The following is a 27,819-nucleotide window of genomic DNA, read 5'->3' on the forward strand; positions in this document are numbered from 1 at the left end:
CATAACCTCCTCATCCTGGGGAAAAATATGATTTGTCCGCCCCAATACATCTGTGTAAGCATAACTACGTCATTTCAATAATATTAATGATGCAATGAAAGCACCTGTGCTGATTATCAACAAGCGTTTTTAAGATCCCAGCCCTCAGCAGTGGCACATGTTACAGGTACAGTGCATGTGTGGAAATCTGGCAGAGTGGGTCATAGCTATGCACGTAACTATTGTGAGGTTAAATCCAGTACATTTGTTTTGTGTTGTTACAGTTCACACACAATAGCTGAATTTGCTGAATTACTGCAATGAGCCAACCGATGGCGCTAACTGAAACAGTATTACATCAAAACTCTTGATGTCCCCCTCAATAATTGCTCTTGAGAAAACGTCATTAAACTGTCCCCTCCAAAGTTGATATCATATTTTCGGCTCAGGGGATTATTATTTTTTTAATTCAGAAATAAAATGCATTGCCTGTTTTAAGACCCAAGAAACTAAAAGATTCGTTGTCAGATTTCAAAGTGAACTGAAACAGTTATATGGTCATATCACAGAAAACTGTGAGAGCCCTTGGCTTTACTCGTGACCCTGACCACTTTTTTGATGAACATATAAAATATACCCAATGCCATTCAGGGTCAGAGTCACTGGCTTATTCTTGTTACCCATTGCTGTCCTCATGCAACAGGAGTGAACTCTGTGTGCTATACTCCACCCTCTTTCAGGGTGGTTATGGTTGGTTGCCCTTTTGGTCTGATGCTTGGCAAAGTGGTGCCTGGTTACCCCTGTCCCGGGTTACTTCCGGATAGGGCCACAGTGTCTCTGGAACCCTCTGTCTCAGCCACTAGTTTTATGTTGCTATATTATTGTGGGTGACTGGGGTCAGTTTGTCCTAAGTTCCAATTGTTTACGTTGCATTAGTTTATGTGACATGGGACTAGGGTCAGTTCGAAAAGTATATTTAGGTATCCTTTTCAATCCAAGGAATTCTCAAACTTTCCTGGAATCCTGTTTAACATTTGCAGGACATGAGCCCCTGGGCCATGCCTCAGGACCACCTAGCCCAAATGACTTGTAGCTGTACTTGTCCATCTGCCAATAGGCTTTACATAGTATACAATGTTGCCTTTCACACAAGCCTAATACATAAGTTCCTTATTTGTTTATTAAAAGTATGCCAATCAAAACTTGAAGCTTTTTTTCTAGCCTTAGCCAATGCTATATTTGTCTTATGAGTAGCATCAGATATATCATGAGTGAACCAGGGGTTGGTTCTGTTCTTCACCTTAATAATAAAGTGAGCTAGCTCAAAATATTGAGTACACGGACATAACTGTATTAGGAAACAAGGTTTAGTCTTTAGCCTGCGTCACTTCCGATCAAAAGATTTACTTCCGAAAGAACCGGAAATAATATCAGTGATAGGCGAGTCTTTTCGGTGAGTCGGTTCTTGAGGCTCCGTTTACCAGAAAGAATCGAACGGCATTTCGATTAAATTATTTGAAATTGTCCAAGAACAATGAAAAAAATACAGATCCCCAAGGTGAAGCAACAATAGTTGGCTAGAATATTTTAGAGCGGGGATTGCTCGTTCAAATCGGTTACATCGCTTGTCTTAACTATTACAGCGTTTTTTGTTTTTTTTTCCGTACGTTAAATAGCTCCTGGAACACACATGTACTCTCTCGCATGTATTTTATTCAATGCGAATATGAAGTTTAAAATAAAAAAAATACAGTGACATCTGTAAGTAATAGGTGTTTAAGCTAAATATATAAAGAAACATTTGAACGGATTCATTCACCAATGTGATTCGGTTCCAAACGTCCACCAAAAAGAGCCGTTCGTTCGTGAACGACGTATCGCCGACACATTTTCCTTCCCCTGTCTTTTCGCTTAAGCCGCCGCCATGGGTCGCATGCACGCTCCAGGGTAAACATGTGATATATTTACAAATATCTGTATGTTTTCTATATTTCGTATTTTAAGCGATGTACCGTTGGCTACTTTATCAATCTGAACCAATACCTTGTGTACACATTAACATTAAAATATTATTAAAGATTGCTTATTTGTCTTAACGGTCACACGCTAACTACATTTTATGAATGGTCGCGCACACAGCCCTGAAGATGAGCTGACATTTATGGCTAACTGGAATTATTTAATTTGATTTGTTAGTTTTGAAACTTAAACAATAAATCCACTCGATCAGATTGTGCCGTTTTCTGCGAAATAGGCATACTAGACGCCATTATTTAACCTTTCCAATCCTAATGGACGCTAGATATAACTGCTACTTGTTTCGATCGCAACCCATTGTTAAGCATGGTTCCGAAGGCTGTGACGAAAAATAAACATAATTAAAAGTAATCATTATTTCTAACATAACTGAGTGCTTTAGAAGAACATCTTATGCAAATTTGAGCATTTACAGGACAATTCTGAACCTTTAGGATGTTGGTCTCTGGCACTCTTGGGGGACAGAGTTCCGTGGCAGTTAGTTAATTGGACACCATACTATTTGTCGTAATGCTATAGCTAGCTACCAATGTAACACTTTTTTTTTTTTTACGTTTCAGCAAGGGCCTGTCCCAGTCCGCACTACCTTACAGGCGCAGTGTTCCCACAGTAAGTATCTGTCTGGTTAGATAGGTTGTAACAAGTCAAGAAAGCTTCAGATAGTAAGACACTATTCCAGCAATCCTCTGTGTTTTGCTTCCAATATGGTTGGGAATTTAATCAACTTAGTGATGGAATGAATTTGATTGCGCACAGCGTAATCATTTCTGGAAATTCACTAAGGACCACCAGTGGCACATAGAAATCTGCAACTTATGAGAAATCTGCAACATATTACTCCCTTCCTGTCCCGCTATAATACAATCAATAACAAAACTATGGCCTGGGGCTATAACTCTACATTGTCTGACACATCTTAACCTATTTTATGTAGCATAATGTTGTCGACATGCTGCCCCTGAATCTATACAGGTGTTATCGGAAATCAGTCTGCAGATCAGTAGTTTTGCTATGCTTTCTATTTGCTCTTCATAGTGGCAACCTGCACAGGCATCGCACCTACAACCTAGAGCTGGCTTGTAGAAAACTCATTAGCTACTAACAATTAACCAGTATCTTGCTAGCTTAAATTATTTTTTTTGAATGTGCTGCAACAGTTAGTCCAATCCCTTTAGTTTTATATAAGTAACAATGAGTTGCTGGCTTGTTAGCACATTATGCTAGCTTTCGTGACTTAGTCAAACTTCCTAGATACTAATAATTGATGCACTAACACTTTAGCTAGTTGCATAATGTTGCTTATCAAAGAACTTAATCGGTTTAGGTGATGGACCTAATGGTCCTAAAGATGGTGCCACAAAGCTGTGTTAAGTCCAACCGCTGAGGTGTTGTTTGCAAGGTGTGCAGTTTTCCAGTAGCAATCACCTTAAAGGAATGTAAAAGGGCAAAAAGTGAAAATAGCTCCTGTATATACGGTGTTACAACATCAAAAGCACTGAATGTCTGTATTTGAGTTATGTGTTAATATTTGTAATTTGAAAGATAGAATCCAACATTGAAAAGTAATGGTATAATTTTGTATTTACTGAGCCTTGCTTTAAGGGACAGATTGTGTGTTCTGAGCATTTGACTGAATGTCTGGTATGTGAGTTACTCCAACATTGAAACATTGCTTCTGCAGTGGCTGAAGGTTACATCTGATGATGTCAAAGAGCAGATTTTCAAGCTGGCCAAGAAGGGTCTGTCTCCTTCTCAAATCGGTAAGGATGTTTACTTTGTTCCTGTCTAGCACTTTTTGTAAGAAATTCTGTCATCGAGTTTCAGTTGTCATTGTTGGATGCCACTGATCTGTCTGGAGGTTGACCGATTTTTTATTATGGATGATTTAAGGTTTTCAAAACAAGCGGTAATCAGCTTTGTTGTACACCCCCATTATGGACAATACTTTTTTGGTGGAAGCGTGTATTAAACTGAAATGGCAAACTTTGAGGAGACTGCTTGGCAGTCTGACCACATGTTGCATCAAAAGGACCTTATAAGCTACTAGCTAGGATGAAATGTATCTTTCAGAAAACAATCAATCATCATGTACAGGGCTGTACAATGCGAGTATTTCAATCGCTTTTGCTCCTAAAAATAGATATGTGCGAACTGCCAAAATTATGAGCACAGTGTGTGAGTTAGGATTACAACCTACCATAATCTACTTTTCTCCTCACTGTTAATTGTTTAAAAACTTGCACCAACCACAGTAGAGTTTTCTATGACACAATCCAGTCGGAGTGAGAGGTAAAAAAACACCAGGAAAAAAAATTGTCTATAAGTTAACACATTGCTAATTCAATTCATTCAATTTTATTCTAATTGAAAAAAAGATGAGAGGAATCCGGAGAGGGAGGGTCGTGAGGTTCATCTAATGAAGCCTCTTCACAAGGTTTACAAGATTTTTAGCCAAATAGAATTTCTATTTGACCAATAGGTTTCTTCTGTCTGGAAATGACTTAAACAAGTGAAAAAATACGGTAAGCCTTTGTGCTGGAGATACAAATGAATAGCGTAAGTACAGCTCCGGAAAACCACTGCACCTTTTTCTTTCTTTCTGTTCGCTTCTGTTCCTCACTCAAAACTTTCCTTTTTAACTTTTTTTGGAAAGGAAAGAAAAATGAAACAAAACATGACTACATAAATGTTTTTGTTTGGTGGTGGCGGAACACTGCAGGAACAAGTGTAGGGAAAAGGGCAAGACCCTCAGTCTAAAGGAAAATGTGTTATTGTTCTGCCGCTGGATGTCTGAATAGGAATGCAAAAAAGATGGCCTTCATTTTTATAGAATACTGTTGTTGAAGCCACCCTTTGAAGCGAAATGCAGACTTGCAAGCCGTTAGACAGACAGACTGGACTGATGAAATCAGCTCATCTCTGCAATGTTAATTTCATATCCGGCAAAGTTTTGTCCACTGTTTATCACACAGGCAACATCAATGATGTATTTATGATAATAACAATAAATTAGTAATAGCAGCAACCACAAAGCTGGCATTCTCAGTAGGCTATTTCATGGCTCTTTCAATGGTCAACATGGAACAACGTTAGCAATATTAGCTAGCGTGTAAGCAGAATTAGCGTGCAAACAAACCACATTGCTCATACGTGGTTTAGCTTACATGACTCAGTATTTATGCAAGCATTTAATGAATTAATGGGATATTCTGTAATATCTGTGGTATGACATTTTCTTTACAAAATAATTGGGGAAGGCATACAGATGATCCACCAGATACGTTCTCCTTGTCCAACAATTATTTTTGTTTTCAAGGGCAAGCAGACCATCATTCATGTCGAGCCCTTTATTGTTACACTTTTGAGGAGCAAACTTTCTCCCCTGACATTTATGTCACAACATTGATACGATCAATTAACTTCGTAACTTTGGTCATTTTGTTCTGACCTATTTTTCTGTTAACATGCCAGGGAAATAATACATCATAATACCGGCCAGCATGGGCTCATCTGAAGTTATCTCATTGTCGGCATTGGAATATCAACTGACATAGGCTACAATGTGGCATAGACAGGAAAAACACTGATGGTACTTAATTGTAAAGTGAAGGGATGTTCTCATGTTACATGAGTGAGCAAATGGACTGGAGTGTATGTGTCTAAATTGGTGGGAGAGGGAACAGTGCTTCTTCTAACTTTTTAACTTTTATCCCCAGGTGTGATCCTTAGGGACTCTCATGGTGTTGCCCAGGTGCGCTTTGTCACTGGCAACAAGATCCTGAGGATTCTCAAGTCCAAGGGCCTGGCCCCTGACCTGCCAGAAGATCTCTATCACCTCATCAAGAAGGCTGTTGCTGTGAGAAAGCATCTGGAGAGGAACAGAAAGGTAACAAGGACTCTTAGATGTTTTCGCTTAGTACTTTCAGAGGGTGATAAGTGTGTAAACCCACCAGGATTTCAACCAAAACACATAATTTGAAATGTGTATCCAGCTGAAAATATGCATTGCATGATCAATATGGAAATCCTATGAGGTTATTTTAGCATGTCTTTGTCCCAATGGCTTATGGGAGCATAGTGCTGCCCTTTTCCTGTAATCATACTGTCCCAGTCATGCAAAAGTTTTATATAGCCACCAACTTTTCCTGTTTGTCCTGGTAACACTCACTCCTGTCCCATGCTCATTTCCATTTGCAAACATTTGACATATATGAGGGTTGTAAATATACATAGAGATCACTATTATTTTTTTTTAGAGAACATTATTTTATTTTTTTAGCGCAGTTACAACTGAACAGGTCCCAGTCATCATAGAGACCCTCATACACGCTTTCATTACATTATGTCTGGACTATTGCAATGGAATCCTGTTTGGGGTGTCCGGAAAAGCCCTGGACAGGCTCCAGTATGTTTGAAACTCTGTCCTCAATCACAGCAAACCCTGGGGACACTCCACTCCCACACTGTACAACATTCACCGGCTCCCTGTCAAGTTCTGCATCAGTTATTAAATGCTACTCCTCCCCTACAAGGCCCTCCATGGCCTTGCCCCCTCTTACCTGTCTAACCTCCTTCACATCACCCCCTTTCTCATAGTTTCCACTTCCCTAACAATGGACTTCTCACTATTAAAAAAAAAATAGCCTATATGTCATGGGGGCTTGGGCATTCAGTGTTACGGCCACAAATCTCTGGAACACTCCCTTCAGCCACCCGCTACTCAGATTCCATCACCACCTTTAATAACAAACTTAAAACTGACTGAATCATGCTGGCTTTTTTCCTCTGTGTAGCTTGAACTTCAGTGGTGCTTCAAAGTTTTATAAGATTGTCTTTCTAACTGGTTCTTCTTGTTTTTTGCTGTACAGTGTGCTTGTTTTTTTGAAAGGTGCTTTAATGTCCAGTGTATTATTACTACTATACAAATACCTCTCGAATGCAACAGTGTTGTAAGAGAGAAGCTGTATTAGCAACTATAGCCTGCCTTAGCTGTGACAGAGGATGGCTGTGTATAAGGTGTAAAATATCAGGAAAGAGTGAGAGGCATCAACCAATCCTGGCCTGGTATGTTATTTATCATCTGATGACACTAGTTGTCTTTACTGCATCAAACCATGAAATAATTAAGCTACCTAGCTAGCTAATGCCTTGGCAAATTGAGAACATGAATACAAAACTGCATTTTCAACCCTATTCCTCTTCAAATGATTAGCTAAATAGTGCTGTAGTATCTCTTTCTCATTTAACTTTAATGTCATTTTAATTCCATCTTCAATTGATTAACCAGATACCTCCTAATAATTGCCACACCGAGGCTCTGACATTAATTTATATTAGTGCTGCTTTGATGACCTTGTTTGGCTAACAAGAAGTGATCTGTGCCAATTCATAAATTTCTTGGTATCGTTTAATCAGAAAACCGATTTGAAATAAATACCCATTAAACACCATATGTATTAGTTAAATTATTTCTTTACTGCCCATTCCCGTGGACTGTCCTTTAGTACACCATTAGGGTTTCTATAGCCACCAATAACTGTTTGCAGTGTCAGTATTCTGCTCTGGCAAATAAATCTCTTCTTGATTTTGCATTCTTGACGATAGGCTGCAACAGCCGACCACTAAATAACCAAACATAAGTTGCCTATTAACAAACTAAACAGCCACTGAATTGAGTGTGATCTGCTAGCTCCAGAGACAAAACCGGACACATCTATTTTAAGACACATCTCCACGCTTGCCTTCCATCTGCAAATCACCATGGAAGTTATAGGAATCTCATTTAAACAAATTAGTTCTTGGTTTGACAATGGTCTATTTTCTCACCGACTTCAAATAAAAAAATTCCAATGGATTTGTATTCATTGGGGTCCAACCAACTTTTTGGGGACTAGTGGAGACATGCCTTGAGACAACCAATTGTCCTTTAAGCTTTATGACATTGAACAATGGCTCTTCAACTCACACTTTTTCTTGCAGGATAAAGATGCTAAGTTCCGTCTGATTCTCACTGAAAGCAGGATCCACAGATTGGCACGTTACTACAAGACCAAGAGAGTTCTTGCTCCTAACTGGAAGTAGTAAGTATTAACTCTTGACCTAGGGATGGGAAAGCGTACCTGTAATTGAAGTGCTCATATTATTGAATTTTTCTAAATGACACTTTAATTAATTGTTTTGTAGTTAATCGTTTGAGAGGAGTTATTAATGCCTAGGCAAACTTTGGAGGTAAATTAGCACCGTGGTTGTTCTGTGCTAAGATACCCGTCACCTCTCCTTATAACTTCACGCTTGTTCATACTGGTAGTTTAAGGTGCCTCAAATCCGTCAATATCCCTCGTCAAAGCAACTGGGAAAACCGTCATAGCAGGCATTGTAGCAGTAACATTATCTTACTACGTAATTTATGAGAGGGAGCCCTAACAATCAGTTACTCCCAATTAGGCTTTAGCTTAAATTACATCTTAAAAGTAGGCACCTTAAAAAGGGACAGTGGTATAGTTACAAAGAAGTGGATGTATGTGCAAAATGTTCATGCTTCTTTAAACAATGTTTAAAAAGGGCTGCCCTAGTCCATTATTTTAGAATAAGTCAAATAATCAAAATGGTTGTTGTAGTGAGGGGAGCAACAATCACATTTTAGGATTGTAGAATAGATGTGCAAAAAAGCTAAGCTGAATATTTAAAACCTGCATGTGAAAAGGTTATTGACAATTGCATGAATAAAGCTTTAATGGTTCTATTTCATTGTTCTTAGTAAAACAAGTTTCTTAAGAGTATATACCAACCAATTTATAATCTATTTGATTCATATTATTAACCATGAGAGAATGTCTTTAATGTATACTTTCTGGTTGGTATGTTTACATTGCTTTTGCTTTCACTAATATTTTTTCCTTCTTGATCCACAGTGAATCCTCTACTGCTTCTGCTCTGGTGGCATAAGGCGTCTTGCATAAATAAAGATACATTTGAATGGATCTTGTCTGCTGTGTTGGTCTTCAGGGGGTGGGAAAGTACACAAGATTGTACTGGTTGTGTATTTCCATACAATCCTAGACTTTTGTTTTCATCTATGATGCCTGGCAACTATGTCTCCAGGGGTTACTGCTCCAGCAGATCTGTGCTCACTTTGGATCTAAAGGCATATTCACAAGTTATTGGTATGAATCAATTTAACTTTATGCAGTTTTCTCTTGATATTTGCAATGGGAACTTGTTGTGCTGACAGCCAAGATGTATAACAATGCTGCACTCGTGTTCTGCCAAAATGTATTTAAGAGTATATAAGAATTTGTCTGCACACATTCCCTTCCCATGATGAAAGTGTGCTTTGATGAGAAAGACCTACAATTTTCCACCACTGCATCATCCTTATAGTTTTTGACTAGTACAGATTTCTGAAATTGTGTACTTTATCCAATTATAATAAGTTTCTGATTTGATGGCTTTGTTGGAGATGAGTAATGCATCTGGACAACTACAGCCGAAAATGTAATGTCTCTATGCAACCACACATTAAGTAAGGATTTGTATTCCTCCAATTTATACCATGTGTTCAGATTACAGTTTTAACAAGACTTCTGTAAAGTCCCACAATGTTCCATGTACAAACATGCAAGCACTTGTTACTGGATTTATGTTTATGCTTGTGCCAATCCACTTGATTTTTAAAATGTTGTCTCAAAAGCATGACACATAATTCAGCCAAGTTTTGTCACATTGTGCTACTTTACAGAACCTAATTGAATAGCTAAATAGCATAGACAACAAAAAACATCACTGCAATCTTGCGTTACTTTGAATGAGTAGGATATTTTTTATAAAAACAGAATACTCTCAACTTTGTCTCATACTCACAACCTTTGAATGCAGACCGCTGCTTTGTTATTGGATGGATGTCTCTGCATGTGCCAGGCAACATCATTTGTAAATCCTGTCACGTGAACAAACAGACCGAACCTGCTACACTGTCCCACCTCCAATTTCATCAGTTGGACAATACTTGGACAATAATATCCATGGTTTTTTAGTGAACTTAATGGGATTGTTGTATGTCGCCACTGGAGGGCAATCATGGATACAGATTTACACAAATTCAATTTTAAACCTGAACCTTTGGAGAATAATATGTTCAATAATATGGAGTGCTCAGGGAACTTGAAGTAAGGTGGTACCATCTAAGTTGGGTTATAACAATGTGCTGAAAATCTGCATTCTGCAGAAAAGATAAAAGGGAGAAATTGGGCATCCTTGTTTAATGCCTTGCTCAATCTTAAACCTTGGTGATGTGTCTAATGTGTGAAAAATAAAAGTATCCACTGCCATATGAAATATGAAGTATAGATTTTTTCAATAACTAGACTGGTTTTTATAATATCTTGACATAATTCTGTTTCAGTATGATTTGTATAATACGTTTGTTTTTTTTAAACCTAACCTTATCAAGCAGTTGCTTATCAAAAGATAGAAATTCCTATCCATGTGCAGTTGTGCTCAAAAGTTTGCATACCCTTGGAGAATTGGTAATCTATGTATCATTTGTACTGAAAACATGAGTGAGCAGGCGAAGCACATCTTTTATTTCTTATGGGATTCACATTCAACTGTAAGTCATAACAGAATGGCACAATCATAAAACAAAACATGGCAAAAAAGAAAACATTTACTGACCCCTGTTCAAAAGTCTGCATACCCTTAGTTCTTAATACTGTGTATTTCCCCCTTTAGCATCAATGACAGCATGCAGTCTTTTGTAATAGTTGTCTATGAAGCCCCAAAATGTTTTATTGTATATAGCACATACATTCTCATTTGGAGATGAAAAAATCTGACATTGCTTAAGTTCTTTTTCCAAGAATCACTTCTCTCATTGCAGTAATGTTAGGTTTTCAGTGCCAGGCATTTGAGGAAGAGCCAGCACTGAAAGGTGGACACAAACACTAGTTATTACACCCAAGACCTACACAAATATTTCTTCCCAGAGTAGATGTTACTTGGCTCAAATCATGCAAATTTGGCATCACCTAAACAGCTGCAGTGGAACAATTGAACTAAGATGAGCATGCAAAGCACATATTTGACACAAATCATCCTTACCTTCAAAAGACAGTAGCTACAGAGAATGATCTTTACTGTCTGAAAAGTATACTGAATCAACCTTAAAAGGTGATGCTGCCAACCAATGGGAAGGTGACAGTGAACATTTGTGTAACATATGTGTATTACATTAATCAAACATAATGTGAAACTATCAAATTGATTTGCCTACATTAGTTACTAATGTACATGTTGTATGATCATGGATAAGCTTGGATAAGGACACTAGTTAAATAATTATTGGACTTTGTTGGGTTCACTGGTGCAGCTATTGCTGGAAACTGAGTTCACGCTCTCGTCCTCTTTGGATGTGGCATTCAAGGGTATGTAAACTTTTGATCAGGGCTATTTGGGTGATTTCTGTTATTGTTATGATTTAAAAAGGAGGCAATTTGCTAAAGAATGGCTATAAAAGTGATAATGTGCTCTTAACAAATTTAATGTAATAATTTTAACAACAGAAGTAGTTTGTATATAAAGTTTACACAAATCATGAATGCTTTTAAAAATATACAGTATATTCATTACTTTCCAAATAAACCTGCCATAAATCTCCAAGTTTGCTATGGGGCACAATCGGACGATGTATGCTTGTACACATTCGCCCAACCTCATTGCTTTAACATTACATTAGCCTACATGCTACACTAGCAAAGTTATATAGTGCTGTTCGCTATATTAGCCACAACCTTGTTGTTGTGCCTCCATCTGTCATTTTCTTCCTGCATGCTTTGCAAGTTGCAATACATTTTTGTTGACTAGTGTAGTCTTTATATCTGAAAATAATAATTGTGGGTATCATCTTTCCAAGGGCTGAATTCACCTGCCGACATTCCTCAACACTGCCACACACAACCTTTTCTCTGCAGTCACAATTTCATTGGCTGCTGTCGGATTCAAACTGTAATCCGTTAAATGAAAAGTTGATGTGCTGCACACTTTTGGAGTATCGTCATTTTTGGGCTTCGAGAGGTCAGTTTGAGTCAAAAGGCTCAATTCCAACTAAAGTCACAAGTCATGGATGTTTGTCGAATTGCAAGTTTTTGATTTAGTCAAATCAAGTCTAAAGACATCATATTTGTGACTCGTGTCTGAATCGAGTCCAAGATGTGTGACTTGAGTCCACACCTCTGGTAATTAGTACATTAAATTGATGAGTTATGGTTAAATTCCCCTTTAACATTTCAGCTGGGATCAGTAACTGCACAGCACTAAGTTGTCAGTAAAGGGTGTGCTGTGTTGCAATCATGCTGTAGGGCTTTTCTTCATTTAGTATTATGGGCATGTGTTCAGGTTATTTTGTTGTTGTATTTGTTTTATTATTGTGTGTTTTCTTTCTGTGTTGTCCAGATGTCCTACTTTTTTTGTTCCCACAGGAGGCCTTTGCCTCCTACCAGGCTGTAGGAGTGTAAATATTTATTTGTTCTTTATTGACTTGTCTGGTAAAATAAATATAAATAAAATGCCCAAAAGCATTTGTGACTGAAACACTTTCTAAACCATGAATCCTGGGACAGTGGGGTACCTAACACTTAAGTGTATCACCATCCGCACTGAATTAATTGCTCTTATTGGATATTTTCTGTCACCTCTCTCCCATTCTCTCTCATCCATAAACACATGGACACAGTCTCTCATAGAAAAGATGTGCAGTACTGCGCAGCTCTGCAGCATGAGTGCTGCTGCTGATGCCTGCCTCTCCACAGCCAGAGGCTGACAATGCAGCAAGGTGACTCAATGTTATTATACTTTCCTAGAAGGCACCAGCTCTAGCTGAATCAGTACATGGCGAAAGGGCTCTGCAGCAAATGCTATAAAAATGTATATTTTGTTATATGCTATAAAGATTTATCTTTCTTACCAGGCAATCTCAGTTTTCACAAATAGATGGCATTTTACTCCTCAGGATTTACAAAAGCAATACACTGTGATGATATTTTACTCAATGTTCTCTAAAATAAATCTTAGATAGTTTAAGTATATATTCAAGTAGCTCGGCTTTGTTTGATGGGTTGTGACAATCCATCTTCCTCTTCATCAAATTCCAGAGTTTTTTTCATCTGGTTGTCCTCCATCCACACCTTGATAGACCTGGCTGTGTGGTATTGAGCATTGTCCTGCTGGAAAAAAACAATTCTCAGAGTTGGGGAACATTGTCAGAGAAGAAGGGAGCAGGTGTTCTTCCAGGATAAACTTGTACTTGGCTTGATTCATGCGTCCTTCACAAAGACAAATCTGCCCGATTCCAGCCTTGCTGAAGCATCCTCAGATCATCACCGATCCTCCACCAAATTTCACAGTGGGTGCGAGACACTATGGCTTGTAAGCCTTTACAGGTCTCCGTCTAACCAATAGACGACTAGGTGTTGTGAAAAGATAAAAATATGACTCGTCAGAGAGGATGACCTTACTCCATTCCTATACGATCCAGTCCTTGAGTCTGGCTCAATCCTTTGCTTCTCATTGATGAAGGGCTTTTTGCTTGCCTTGCACGACTTAAGCCCTGCCCCTAGGAGCCTGTTTCTAACCGTCCTCGCCATGCACTTCACCCCAGCTGCTGTTTGCCATTCTTTTTGTAGGTTACTTGATGTCGTCCTACGGTTGTTTAATGACATTCGAATGAGTTGACGTCATCTCGGTCAGTGGACAGTTGTTTTCACCCTCTGCCAGTCTGTAGCTTTGTTGTACCCAATGTCTGTCAGGCTGGAAGCCACCTGACGCTCACTGTATCCCTTTGCCAGTAAAGCTAGAATTGAACCCTTCTTTTCCTCACCCAAAACATTCCTTTTCCTTTGTCATGCTAATTATTATTATTTAAATTCAAATTACCTTTGAGGTACTACTTGCACTGTTTTTGCCATCCAGCTGGTCCTATTGCAAGAGGATAGTGATAACCATAGCAGTGGTTTTTATACTTTTCCTTGTTAAATTAGATTTGGTTCAGGTATTCACCTAATCCGTACCTCATTAAGTAAAATAAGATGTGCCTGTGTTGGAGTTTAAGACACTGGAATGGAATGGCTGCCATACATGTAGAGATACTGATTTAAGAATAATTTGGAGCTATCTCTTATTTTTTTCCAGAGCTGTATGTATGTTAGTTATCTAGGTGTTTGTTGTATGTAAACCAAATGAACATGACAAGACTGTGAGGATACAGGTGACGGCAAAATGTTAGATCCTGGAACAGAAGGGTTAAAACGAGAGACCACTGCAAATTGAACGCTTCTGTTCCTCACTCAAAACTTTCCTTTTAAAGCTTTTTTGGAAAGGAAAGAAAAAAAACAATGTCCGGAGCTGTGACTTACAAAGCATGTAGAAGTCTGTAATTTTTATCATAGCTACTCTTCAACTGTGAGTGACGGAATCTAAAACAAAAATCCAGAAAATCACATTAGCATTTTATTGCATGACAGAAAAGAAAAGCAGAACTTAATATTTGGTAGAGAAACCTTTGTTTGCAATTACAGAGATCACACGTTTCCTGTAGTTCTTGACCAGGTTTGCACACACTGCAGCAGGGATTTTGGCCCACTCCTCCATACAGACCTTCTCCAGATCCTTCAGGTTTCGGGGCTGTTGCTGGGCAATACGGACTTTCAGCTCCCTCTAAAGATGTTCTATTGGGTTCAGGTCTGGAGACTGGCTAGGCCACTCCAGGACCTTGAGATGCTTCTTACGGAGCCACTCCTTAGTTCCCCTGGCTGTGTGTTTGGGGTCGTTGTCATGCTGGAAGACCCAGCCACGACCCACCTCCATGCTTCACGGTTGGGATGGTGTTCATTGGGTTGTACTCATCCTTCTTCTTCCTCCAAACACGGCAGGTGGAGTTTAGACCAAAAAGCCCCCAATTATGTCATCAGACCACATGACCTTCTCCCATTCCTCCTCTGGATCATCCAGATGGTCATTGGCAAACTTCAGATGGGCCTGGACATGCGCTGGCTTGAGTAGGAGGACCTTGCTTGCGCTGCAGTTCTGGGCTGATCCCTCACCTTCCTCATGTTCATTGATGCCCTACGAGGTGAGATCTTGCATGGAGCCCCAGACCGAGGGAGATTGACCATAAACTAGATGTTATCGGTTTATGTGAAACATGGCTAAAGCCTAGTGAATTCACTGCCTTAAATGAGGCCTCTCCTCCTGGTTATACTAGTGATCATATCCCTCGTGCATCCCGAAAAGGAGGGGGTGTCGCTAATATTTATGACAGTAAATATAAATTTACTCTCAAACACATCACTGATTTTCATTCTTTTGAAGTTTTACTAATGAAAGTTAACCAGGCCAATAAATCGTTTTACATAGCTACTATTTATACGCCCCCCGGGCCATACACAATGTTTCTCACTGAGTTACCAGAATTCTTGTCTAACCTTGTAGTCATGGCAGATAGTATTCTAATTTTTGGCGATTTCAATATTCATATGGAAAAGTCCAATGATCCTCTTCAAAAAGCCTTTGAAGCCATAATTGACTCAATGGGTTTTATCCAACATGTCTCAGGTCCAACACATTGCCACAATCACATCTTAGATTTATTCCTGTCACGAGAAATAGATATTATAGATCTAATAATTTCCCCCCAAAATCCTGGAATATCGGATCACTGTCTTATTACATTTACCGTTAAAACAAGAAATCCACTTGCTCCGCAAACAATGAGTTTCAAAAGCCGTACTATAAATTCTCGGACTACAAATAAATTCCTTGATATTCTTACAAGTTCGCTCATTAACGAGTAAATAAATCTGTAAACGATCAAATCGAGGATCTAAACACTGCGAAATACATTAGACACAGTTGCACCACTAAAAACAAAAGAAATACGCAACAAGAAACTTGCTCCCTGGTATACAGACAATACTAGAGCACTTAAGCAAGCCTCCAGAAAATTGGGGCGAAAGTGGCGCTCCACCAAGTTGGAAGTATTTAGACTAGCCTGGATAGACAGTACACTACAATACCGAAAATCACTCACGTCTGCTCGATTAGCTTATTTCTCCAACCTGATTGAGGTGAACAAAAACAATCCAAAATGTCTCTTTGATACAGTTGCAAAGTTAACAAAAAAGCAAAGCTTAGCAAGTGAAGTGGGTCTTCACTTTAGTTGTAATGAATACATGAACTACCTTGATGAAAAGATCATCACCATTAGAAAACAAATAACTGACTCCTCCTTAAATAGTTATGGTCCTCAAAATCTCAGTTGTCCTAAAAATGTCTTGAACCTACCTGACCAGGTGTCAATGGGGACAATTTTTTGATACCGTATTGCTCGACACATTTACAAAATTTGTAATGAGTTCTAAACCCACAAACTCTCAGCTAGACCTGATTCCAACAAGCTATTTCCTGTGCTAGGTCAGCCAATGCTGAACATAATAAATTGCTCCCTTTCCTCCTGTGTACCAAACTCACTAAAAATAGCGGAAATTAAGCCTTTTCTAAAAAAATCTAATCTGGAGCCCGACATATTAAACAATTACAGGCCAATATCGAACCTCCCGTTTCTCTCAAAAATTAAAAAAAAATGTGTTTCCCAACAACTGAATGCCTTCCTAAAGACAAATAACATTTATGAAATACTCCAGTCCGGTTTCAGATCCCATCATAGTACTGAGACTGCACTCGTGAAGGTAACAAATGACCTTCTAATGGCCTCAGACAAAGGATCCACATCTGTCCTGTTGCTTCTTGATCTTAGTGCTGCTTTTGACACTATTGATCACTCCCTTCTCTTAGAGAGACTGGAAACCCATATTGGGCTACGTGGACATGTTCTAGCCTGGTTTAAATCTTATTTATCTGAAAGATATCAGTTTGTTAGTGTAGATGGCATATCCTCTGACAAGTCAAAGGTATGCTTTGGTGTTCCTCAAGGCTTGGTTCTGGGCCCATCATTGTTCTCACTATATATGCTCCCGCTGGGCGATGTAATCCGAAATCACAATGTAAACTTTCACTGTTACGCTGATGACACAGTTATATATTTCAATGAAGCATGGAGAAGCCCCAAAATTAGCTACTTTGGAAGCATGCGTTTCAGATATTAGGAAGTGGATGACAGAGAATTTCTTGCTCTTAAACTCAAGGAAAACAGAAATGCTCATTTTAGGACCCAAGAAACAAATAGCGTTGTTAGCAAATCTCACTGTGAACCTCGACGGCTGCATGGTTGTATCCCAAAAAACTGTAAAAAACCTTGGCGTTACCCTTGACCCTGACCTCTCCTTTGAAGAACATATAAAATATGTCTCAAGAGTTGCAAATTAATTATTTAAAAATCATACAATGTGATTTTCAGGATTTTTGTTTTAGATTCAGTCTCTCAGAGTTGAAGTGTACCTTTGATAAAAAATTACAGACCTCTACATGCTTTGTAAATAGGAAAATCTGCAAAATCGGCAGTGTTCTCACCACTGTATACAGATTGGTGAAAATTAAATGAAAAACCTGAATAAATGAGTGGCAAAACATAATGAATGCACATACTACCATACAGGTGGTACATCATGACCCAATTAAACAATAAACATTCTGTTCTGCTATGTGCTGAGCAGGCTCAGTTGATCTTGATTTTGGATCATGTTGTCAGGAGGAAAGGATCTAAGTGACTTTGAAAGAGGGTTAATTATTTGGTCTCTTCGAGAATGACAATGCCCCAATCCACAGAGCGCGTGGGGTCACTGAATGGTTTGATGAGAGTAAAGCTTCCAGCCTCATTTACGATTGCTCTTTGAGATTTCAAACTGGGTATCTGTACACTTAGTGACAACTGCTGATGTAAAAATAGCTTAATAAAATACGTTTGATTGGCTGAAGGTATCTGCTGTTATTATTTAGTCTACTCATTTGGACTTCATTGGCTGATCCCATCTGACCTGACTAACCGGTTAATTGGGAAAGGTCAGTCAATGGATTTAAAGGTCCCACCCTACAGACTATACAAAAATTGCAAATGTGTTCAAAACAAATGTTCTTGCACACAGACTAATGGAACATATGAATGCATTCTCCTATCATGCAGTTACCAACAACAAAAAGCAAAAATGTATTTGAGAGGTAAATATTGACCCATTCCTGGTTGTAGAAACCATGCTGACTATATACAATTTGGTCCAGAAATAATTGGACACTGACACAAGTTTAGTTATTTTGGCTGTTTACCAAAATATATTCAAGTTACAGTTTAATAATGAATATGAGCTTAAAGTGCAGTCTCTCTGCTTTAATTTTAGGGTATTCACATCTAAATTGGAGTTAGTAGGAATTACAGCTCTTTAATATGTATCCCCCTCTTTTTCTGATTCAAAAGCTGTTTCATGGACAGGTGTGGGCAATTCCTTCATTATTTCTTCATCAATTAAGCAGGTAAAAGTTCTGGAGTTGATTCCAGGTCTGGCATTTGCATTTGGAAGCTGTTGCTGTAAACACACAACATGCGGTCAAAGGTGCTCTCAATGCAAGTGAAACAGGCTGCAAAAAAAATCCATCCGAGAGATAGCAGGAACATTAGGAGGGGCCAAATCAACAGTTTGGTACATTCTGAGAAAAAAAGAACGTATTGGTGAGCTCTGCAACACAAAAAGGCCTGGACGTCTACGGAAGACAACAGTGGTGGATTGTGGGATCCTTTCCATGGTAAAGAAAAACCCCTTCACAAAATCCAGCCAAGCGAAGAACACTCTCCAGGAGGTAGGCATATCATTATCCAAGTCAACCATAAAGAGAAGACTTCACAAGTACAAATACAGAGGGTTCACCACAAGGTACAAACCATTCATAAGCTTAAAGGAATAGGAAGGCCAGATTAGACTTTACCAAAAAACATCTAATAAAGTCAGCCCAGTTCTGGAACAGCATTCTTTGAACAGGAAAAAAAAGTATGGAGAAGTCTTGGAACGGTTCATGATCCGAAGCATGCCACTAAAGTGGACTAGAGTGGTGATGCCTGGCCAGTAGGGCTCCAGCATGAACTCAGTTTCCAGCAATAGCTACACCTGTGAACCCAACAAAGTCCAGTAATTATTATTATTTATTTTTTTAGCTTATCCATGATCATACAATGTGTACATTAACTAATGTAGGCAAATCAATTTGATAGTTTCACGTTATGTTTGATTAATGTAATACACATATGTTACACAAATGTTCACTGTCACCTTCCCATCTGTTGGAAGCATCACCTTTTAAGATTGATTCAACATACTTTACAGACAGTAAAGATCATTCTCTGTAGGGGCTGTTTCTTGAAGTTAAGGATGATTTGTGTCAAATATGTGCTTTGCATGCTCATCTTAGTTGATGAATTGTTCCACTGCAGTTGTTTAGGTGATGCCAAATTTGCGTGTGTTGAGCCAAGTAACATCTACTCTGGGATGAACTATTTGTGTAGGTCTTGGGTGTAATAACTACTGTATGTGTCCACCTCTCAGTGCTGGCTCTTCCTCAAATGCCTGGCACTGAAAACCTAACATTACTGCAATGAGAGAAGTGATTCTTGAATAGAAACTATAGCAATGTCAGATTTTTTCATCTCCAAATGAGAATTTATGTGTAAACAATGGCATGTCTTAGGCTACCTTTCTAACCCATTGTCTTTAGCAGAGTCAGCAATGAAGACAGACCACCACTTACAGAAACAACCTCATATTTCTTACACCTCTGCAAGGCTTTTACCACCCAATATCTGATATCAAGGTTGTTTTTTGAAAGTGCTGATTAGATGCAGAATATCTGCAGTCAAATAGATTTTTTTTCTGTATTTGATCTCACAACATCTTACCAAACAAACCATGCATCAAACCAAAGGGGAACAGGCCAACAAAACCTCCTCCAAGGTCCTCAAAGGGCTGTGATCAAATGTTTATAACTTAGTGGGATGTTTGATGCTCTCTGCACCCATAGGAGTGCACTCTGTGTTAAGCCTGAGTCCAGGAAGGAAAGAGATTGATAACCTTTCACTAACAGAATTGGATATAGTTTTCTTCCTTTAGAGTTAAAAATAAATCTACTGGGACTGGGAGACTGTTTTCCAGACTACCCATACTCCTTGGTCCAGCGGGGCATTGCCCCTCCTGATAGAATCTGTGCCCCCCCAGTTTTGTTTCCCCATAAACACTGCAAATGGTATATGAATTAGATATGCCCCCTCATTTATAAGAAATGCCTTCTCAGTCATTTCATCCTGCACCCGGGCCTGCTTCCAAGACAAATTCTAAATCACAAAAATGTGACTGGTTTTAGAACTTGAAGGGTTGGGATTTGCACACATTGATAAAACAACATTTTGTTTGGTTAGATTATCCAATTGCATATTTGATTTGTTAGAATATCCAGTTGCTGATGTCTGTGTTTGGTACAAACTCTTCCCTGCAAAATAAGCCCCAGTGGAAGTACTGTTTTATCTATAGAGATAAATCCACTGTCATTCAGTCTTTGGGGGAATACACATTAAAATCACAATTATGTCAAAGAGGTGGCTGGGAATTCTGCAATGAAATCTTCCTGTATGCTGTCCAGTGACACAGCCAATCCCTCTTTACTTGGTGACATGGTTTCCTGTGTACTCAGTACTGTGACTTTGAGCTTTCACACACCCTCAAATTAAATTTATGGGAAGGAAATTGGGCAGTTACATTTGATGCAGGGTAAGCGCTATGGTAATGTTTCATGGTTGGAAAAACTCAGTCCTTCATGCAGCTGCAGTGAGAGAGATGCACTGCTGACATCCATATATATATATATATATATCAGTTTTATGCATACAAGCATGCTTCATGCCATATGCCAATAGATAGCTAATACATTTAATCTGTGAATGAGACTCATTTTGCAGACCAGATTGTTGTAGTAATTTGTAGGAAATCAGCACTTCCAAACCTTGGAACTAGAAAGTTATTTCTGAAAATTGTGAAAAGCACCTTTCAGAAATTCACACTTTTGGAATTTCTGAGTTTGGTTATATTTACAATTAAATTATACAATGTTGGGGTGTCTATAAAATATCTAGTCATTGAGCCAATATTTGAATTCTCAGACTTGAAAAATGTTCATAATATGCTGGTCACCGTTATTACACTATTCTGGACATTTAATAATTTTAATATCTAATATATAAAAAATTTAAAGTATACATATTACTCCTTTAACACAATTTTTGCCCATTTTTCTTTGCTAGATTTTTCAATCGCCATCAACTTGGATGGACCTTTGGTGGACAACAATTTTCAACTCTTTCCACATATTCTCAATTGGATTGAGGTCCGGACTTTGAATGAATCACTCTGGGACAATGTCATCTTTCTTTTAACGCCAATCCGGTCTGGCTTTGCCTGTATGTTTGGGTTCAATATTATAAAGACAAATCTTTTCCCTAGTCCCAGTCTCTTACAGACCTCCGCAGATTTTCTTCCAGGATTTCTCTATACTTTACTTCAACCATTTTGCTCTTTATCTTCACCAGATTTCCAGGCCTTGATGCGGAGAAGCATCATGCAATAGGGATGCTTCTCTGCATCAAGGCCTGGAAATTCCAGGAAGATGTGCGGTGTAAGGCTTGCACCAAACATAGCACTTAGCGTTGAGGCCAAAAAGCTCCATTTTGATCTCATCAGACAATAGAATCTTTCTCCACTTGGTCTCAAAGTCTCCCATATGTCTTCTAACAAAACCTAGCCGAGATTTGATTTGAGGTGTTTTTCAACAATGTCTTTTTCTTGCCACTCTCCCATGAAGGCCACTTTTGTGAAGCACCTGGCCTATTGTTGCAGTATGCACAGTGTTTCCCAGTTCATGAAAGACTATAACTCCTTTGGAGTTGCTATAGAACTCTTGCTAGCCTCCCTGACTAGTGCGCTTCTTGCCTGGATACCTAGTTATTGAGGACCGTCTGTTCTAGACATATTCACAGTTTTTCTTGCTAACATACTTTACTGTGCTCCAATGGATATTCAATGTCCTGGAAATATTCTTATATCAAACCCCTGATTGATGCTTTTGAAGAACCTTATTCTGGATTTGCATTGAATGTTCCTTCATCTTCATGATGTAGTTATTGGTAGGAATATACTGAATGTGGGACCTCCCAGAGATAGGTGTATTTTACCAGAAATCATGTAAAACACACATGGACTTCATTCATCTAATTACCTGTCTTCTGAACATATTTGGTTGAATCACAGTTCATTTAGGTGCCATAACAAAGGGGTGAATACTTCAATTATTTTCTTATGGAATTGTAATTATTGGAGAACAATATGCATATTTTATTTTTCACTTTGATATAATGTGGCAAGAACTTCTAATTAAATCCATTTAGATTTCTTGTTGTAGCACAATAAATTGTGGTCCAACGGAGATGAATAATTTTGAGAGCCACTGTACATTCATACATTGGAAAGTCATGCAAATCTGACCACCCTTTTTAAAATAGAGAGGAATGAGATGTAAGCGCGGAAAGAATACAAATTAGGCCACCTTTAAAATTAGGTGAACTTTCCCTTTAAAATTCTGCTGGCGGTCTCCCTGGCGGTGATCATAGGACTCTCGGATTCCCTGAAAACTGCGGAGAGGAGAGGAAAATGAAATAGCTTAAACAAACCGGGATCATGGCGGCACCGCTCGGACGGGACACTCTACCCGACTACTGGTCCTACGGAGTCTGTCGAGATGGCAGGGTCTTCTTCATAAAGTAAGCATATTGTGATGTTTTGAATTCAAGTTTTAAGGACGAAACGAGGTAATTACGCAGTTATACACGTTTCCTTGTCCAGTAACAGGTGTCTGTTCCTTTCAGTGATGAAACTCAGAACACTACTTGGCTCCATCCTCGTACGAGTGAACCTGTCAACTCTGGACATATGATACGATCAGGTACACACAATACTTGATATTGAGCCAATCGATGATTGCTTTGTAGGTGCTTTAGCCTACTGCTTTGAGATATGTAGCTAGGTTTAAGCAGCCCATTGCATTGTATTCATGTTTTAGATTTACCACGGGGATGGGAAGAAGGATTCTCGGAGGAGGGGGCCAGCTACTTCATTAAGTGAGTGGAGCTTTGTGTTGTAATATATGAAATGTGCGCATTGACTCTAATAACGTCCGATTTGGGCACAAATAGGTTTGCTCATAGCTAGGCTTAAAACAAACGCTGTCCCGGGGTAGTCCTTTTCCAAAGCGCAATGTGTAGCCCGCTGAAGGCTCATGGTCTTGCGGCGGGGTGAGCAATGATGACGTTTCAATGCAAGCCATCCTTTTCTTTCTCACGGTTTCATGCAGGACACTATGTGTTTATAGATAGGCTACTGTAGTCTACATTGCCCTATAGGTGGAAACAACACACTGCTTTGCGTTTAATAATTTTTAATGACTCCAGGATAATGAGAACACAACATGTATTTAAATGTGATGTATGGAACCAAACAAATAAGCAGAACAGACATTTTTGCCAAAAATATATAAGAACATAACATGTATGAAATTTTTTAAAAAGCAGATAAGCAGTTGTCTTTCGCGTGTGTGTGTGAAAAAACAAGTATAGGTTCCTGGGAAGGAACCTTTAAAAAGCCAATTTCTTTATAATAGAAAAACCATGCTATTTGTCAATTTGTCTGCAAATTGCCTGCACATGGGGTAGGGAGATTTTTGTTATTGTGTCTTCAAAGCTCTAATATCCTTTTATTCTAAATGTATTTGTCATGAGGCAGAGAGAGAAAGACTTTTAGACCTGTAGGACAAAATTTGTATGGGCTGCCAACACCAGCAAGGTTGCAGGGTAGCTAGCAGCTGAACTGTGACGTACTGGGGCAAGAAGCGGATGACATGCATGCCTTCAAAAGCTTAGGCAAAACAGCAGCAGAGGTGCTACGTGGCTTTGGGACCAAACATGGGTGCATTTTCTTAATGTAATGTCTATGTTCTGTAGGTGGAAAACTAGACAAGTATCTGGAGCATCAGCAATTGTGGTGTTCGATTAAAGGCTCAAATGGCCATAAACAAATAACTTTCTTCTAAAACTCATCAGTCTATTCTTGTTCTGTGAAATGAAGGCTGTCGCATGTGAGAAATTGCCAAGAAACTGAAGAACTCGTACAACGCTGTGTAATACTCCCTTTACAGAACAGCCCAAACTGGCTCTAACCAGAATATAAAGAGGAGTGGGAGGCCCCGGGGCCCAAGTAAGCAAGAGGACAAATACAATAGAGTGTCTAGTTTGAGAAACAGATGCCTCACAGGTCCACAGCTGGCAGCTTTGTCAAATAGCACCAGAAAAACACCAGTCTCATCATCAGCATTGAAGAAGCAACTCTGGGTTGCTGGCCTTCTAGGCAGAGTTGCAAAGAAAAAGACATATCTCACTGACCAATAAGAAGAAAAGATTAAGATGTGCAAAATTACACAGACACTGGACAGAGGAAGACTGGAAAAAAGAGCTGTGGACGGACCACAAAGAAGTACATTTGTGAGATGCAGACCAAATGAAAAGATGCTGGGGGAGTGCTTGATGCCATTTGTCAAGCCTGGTGAGGCAATGTGATAGTCTAGGGGTGCTTTGGTTGTGATGAAGTTGGAGATTTGTAAAAGGGATTTTGAAGAAGGAAGGCTATCACCCCATTTTGCCACACCATGCCATACCCTGTGGATGGTGCCTGATAGGAGCCAATTTCTGCCTACAACAGGACAATAACCCAAAGCACAGTTCCAAACTATGCAAGAAATATTTAGGTAAAAATCAATCAGCTGGTATTCTGTCTGTAATAGAATGACCAGTACAGTCACCAGATCTCAACTTTATTGAGTTGTTGTGGGAAAAACTTGACCGTATGGTACGTAAGAAGTACCCATCAAGCCAATCCAACTCCTGGAGGTGCTTCAGGAAGCATGGGGCAAAATCTCTTCAGATTACCTCAACAAATTGACAACTAGAATGCCAAAGGTCTGCACGGCTGTAATTGATACAAATGGAGGATTTCTTGACGAAAGCAAAGTTTGAAGGACACAATTATTATTTCAGGTAATATATTATTTCTAACCTTGTTAATGGCTATATTTCCTATTATTTTGCTATGTTTCCTATTCAAACTCATTTTATATATTTGTTCATGGACAGCAAGGACATTTTTAAGTGACCCCAAACTTTTGAACAGTAGTGGATGTTTAAATTTTTTTTTTTTAGATATCTCTTCATTGAGACGTGATTGTTTGACTTATGTATCCTAACCATATATATTTGAGAAATAATTGTCAGGATCTGTAGGTAGATAATATACGTGTTTTTTATGCTTTACTATTTAGAGTTTGTTTCAGGGAGAGCGCTGAATAAAATACTTTATACTGTTTCATTTACCACACAAAACCACACACACAATAGTCTCATGATATTCCTGCAAGTGTTTGAACATGTGTTGTGCAGTTTTAGAGTACAGTTGATGTGATTTCACAACATAGATCATGAGATATTGTCAGCTATACAGATCTCATAAGTATGAGGTCTTATGCCAATCAACATTTCTTTTCTGCACGCTTTGTTAAGAAAATAGAGGGCAGTGCCAAGAAGCTCTGAAAGAAAGCAATTTGAAATTCAGCTCACATTCTCCAAAATGCAAGACCTCGACTATCTGATTGCTGTGTGTGTATATGTGTGTTACTTGGGAAGGGGCAGGAGAGGGACTTTTCTGTCTGTGACCATATAGTGACAGATATGTAAAAGCATGATTCGAGTCTGGAGGCAATTAAGGACATGATTTCTAAAGTCAAACTTTGTCTATTCAGGAAAGTATTACGGCTCCCTAAAACCATAGCAGAGGATTCACCTGTCTCTTGGCTATTAACAGGATTATGTACAAAAAATGTAATCTACTCACAGTGTTATTTGTTAAAGGTCCCTTATGCAGCATTTTCCATATTAAAATGTCCAATAATAACCCTTAGATATCATAATTTAACGTTAACAAGGTAGTGTCAAGACTGATATTAAGTCAAACATCGGGACGTTCGTAGGCGTGTACTTCCTTGAAGGTGTGTGAGGTAAGGCCAATGAAGGCTTTGTTTGGATTCATGCACACTGAGTGCACCAGAAACGAAAATATAATGAAGCAAAACGAACATCTGAACTAGCACAGAGTTAAACAAGGGTTAATCTGGATTTGGCGTCATTAAATGGTGACAAGTGAAGGTTTAAAAAGTGATGAACAGTGATGCAGAGTTGGCTACCTTTTTTTGCTGAACAAGTAAGGTGACATTAGATACCTCATTAAGATACTTTGCAAGACAGTCAAGGAAAGCTGTGTGTACGTTACTGCTAGATTGATGATGACGGAGAAATATCATTTGATTTTCTGTTTTTTTTATTTTTGGAGCGCAGATAGGTTTTAGGTAGGTTTCTCCAAAGTTTTTGGTCTAGACGATAAAGTAATGTTAGCTAGCTATGTTATGTGTCAGAGCATCTTAATGGTGTTATAGAACCAATATTGAACTCACTGCCGATAGGTGGCGCATACTTACATAGTGCACCTTTTATCTAGACACTAGAGTAAAGAGCTATGTGCATATGCTTACTAGTTGCCTGGGTTTCCTTCTGCAGTGTTTCACACCATTTGTTGATGGAAATCAGGCCAGTAGGATGTTGAGCAGGTTCTCTTGCAATATACCCCTTTCTTATGCTTCTACATTCTTCCTTCCGTTTTATGAAGATACCCAATACCAGCTGAGGAGAAGCATCCCCACAACATGTTGCTGCCGCTATTGTACTTCACTGTATTTGTTGAGACATGGGTAATGTCAGGTTTGCACCACACACAGTGCTTTGAATTTTGGCCAAGAAATGTTGCCCTCATTGCAGCTAGATCAATCTCATTCTTTCTGATGGTAGCTTTTGAGTGACAACTTATTTTCTGCCACCGTCCAATACAGGGCAGTTTTGTGCAGAGCTTATTATATGATTGATCTGTGCACCATTAGTCCACTCTCAGGAACTGAACTTTATAGCTCATTCAAAGTGATTGTTGGCCTCTGTAGCTTCTCTCATAAATCTCCTTGTTTGAGTAATGACTTTTGGTAGTGCTTGAGTGGTGTGATGCAGCTTCCACTTCCTGATTTTTGAGCCATTTTTAACCTTTTCACGCGTGAGTTTCAAATATTCCTTACCGACCCCCCAGCGTGAGTTTTTTTGCACGTGACTTCAGTACTCTGCAGCATTTGAACTCATGCCAGCCTTTGAACAGTCACCTTGCTAGGTAAGGAACACTACATGCATTGCATTGCAAGCTTCTCTCGTTGACTCGAATTCTAAGAGCTACAAAAGTTGGTTGATTTATTACTGTAGCTAGCTAGAAAACGTCAGCTAACCGCTAGCAAACAAATCGTGACCAGTTATTCAATGCAGTGAAAATGAATAAACTACATAAAATGCATACAACGGGGAACGTAACTTCTAGAAAGTTTTTGCAATGGTTTTGATCGGTAGTAGTCGCTAATATAATTCGTTTTTTGTGCATTAGTGTTGGCTGTCTGTTGGTACGTAACTAACACTTCTTGTCCCGATTTGAATGCTTTCTACCTGGTTAATATCATAGTATGGTCTTGAAACAATTACAATCAGGAAATAAAGTTATAAACACTGTTTGAGCTAAATGTGAGTAAATAATAGCGCGGTTTTACCAGCCATTGTTACGTTACTTGTAGCTAGGTATGCTAATG

At 38.9% G+C, this 27,819-nt stretch overlaps 2 protein-coding genes across 7 annotated transcripts in view; both read left to right on the top strand.

Moving 5' to 3' along the window:
- The first annotated feature begins 1,876 nt into the window (after positions 1-1,876).
- On the top strand, positions 1,877-8,992 carry rps13 (ribosomal protein S13). The gene is made up of 6 exons (NM_001303781.1): positions 1,877-1,926; positions 2,577-2,625; positions 3,698-3,776; positions 5,733-5,902; positions 7,996-8,096; positions 8,928-8,992. Exons 1-6 carry the CDS (start codon positions 1,904-1,906, stop codon positions 8,959-8,961), a joined length of 456 nt encoding a protein of 151 aa, NP_001290710.1. The 5' UTR covers positions 1,877-1,903; the 3' UTR covers positions 8,962-8,992.
- A 13,678-nt stretch (positions 8,993-22,670) lies between these two features.
- The window catches only part of plekha7b (pleckstrin homology domain containing, family A member 7b), a 141,341-nt gene continuing 136,192 nt past the window's right edge, over positions 22,671-27,819 (top strand). For all 6 annotated transcript variants that reach the window (XM_020040231.2, XM_020040242.2, XM_020040257.3 and 3 more), the window contains exons 1-3: positions 22,671-22,810; positions 22,916-22,992; positions 23,110-23,167. In XM_020040231.2, coding sequence (XP_019895790.2) covers positions 22,728-22,810; positions 22,916-22,992; positions 23,110-23,167 — 218 coding nt within the window. In that variant the 5' untranslated portion in view covers positions 22,671-22,727. The remainder of the gene's footprint in view (positions 22,811-22,915; positions 22,993-23,109; positions 23,168-27,819) is intronic.

The sequence above is a fragment of the Esox lucius genome, chromosome 2 (genome assembly GCF_011004845.1).
Source record: "Esox lucius isolate fEsoLuc1 chromosome 2, fEsoLuc1.pri, whole genome shotgun sequence".
Classification (NCBI taxonomy): Eukaryota; Metazoa; Chordata; class Actinopteri; order Esociformes; family Esocidae; genus Esox; species Esox lucius.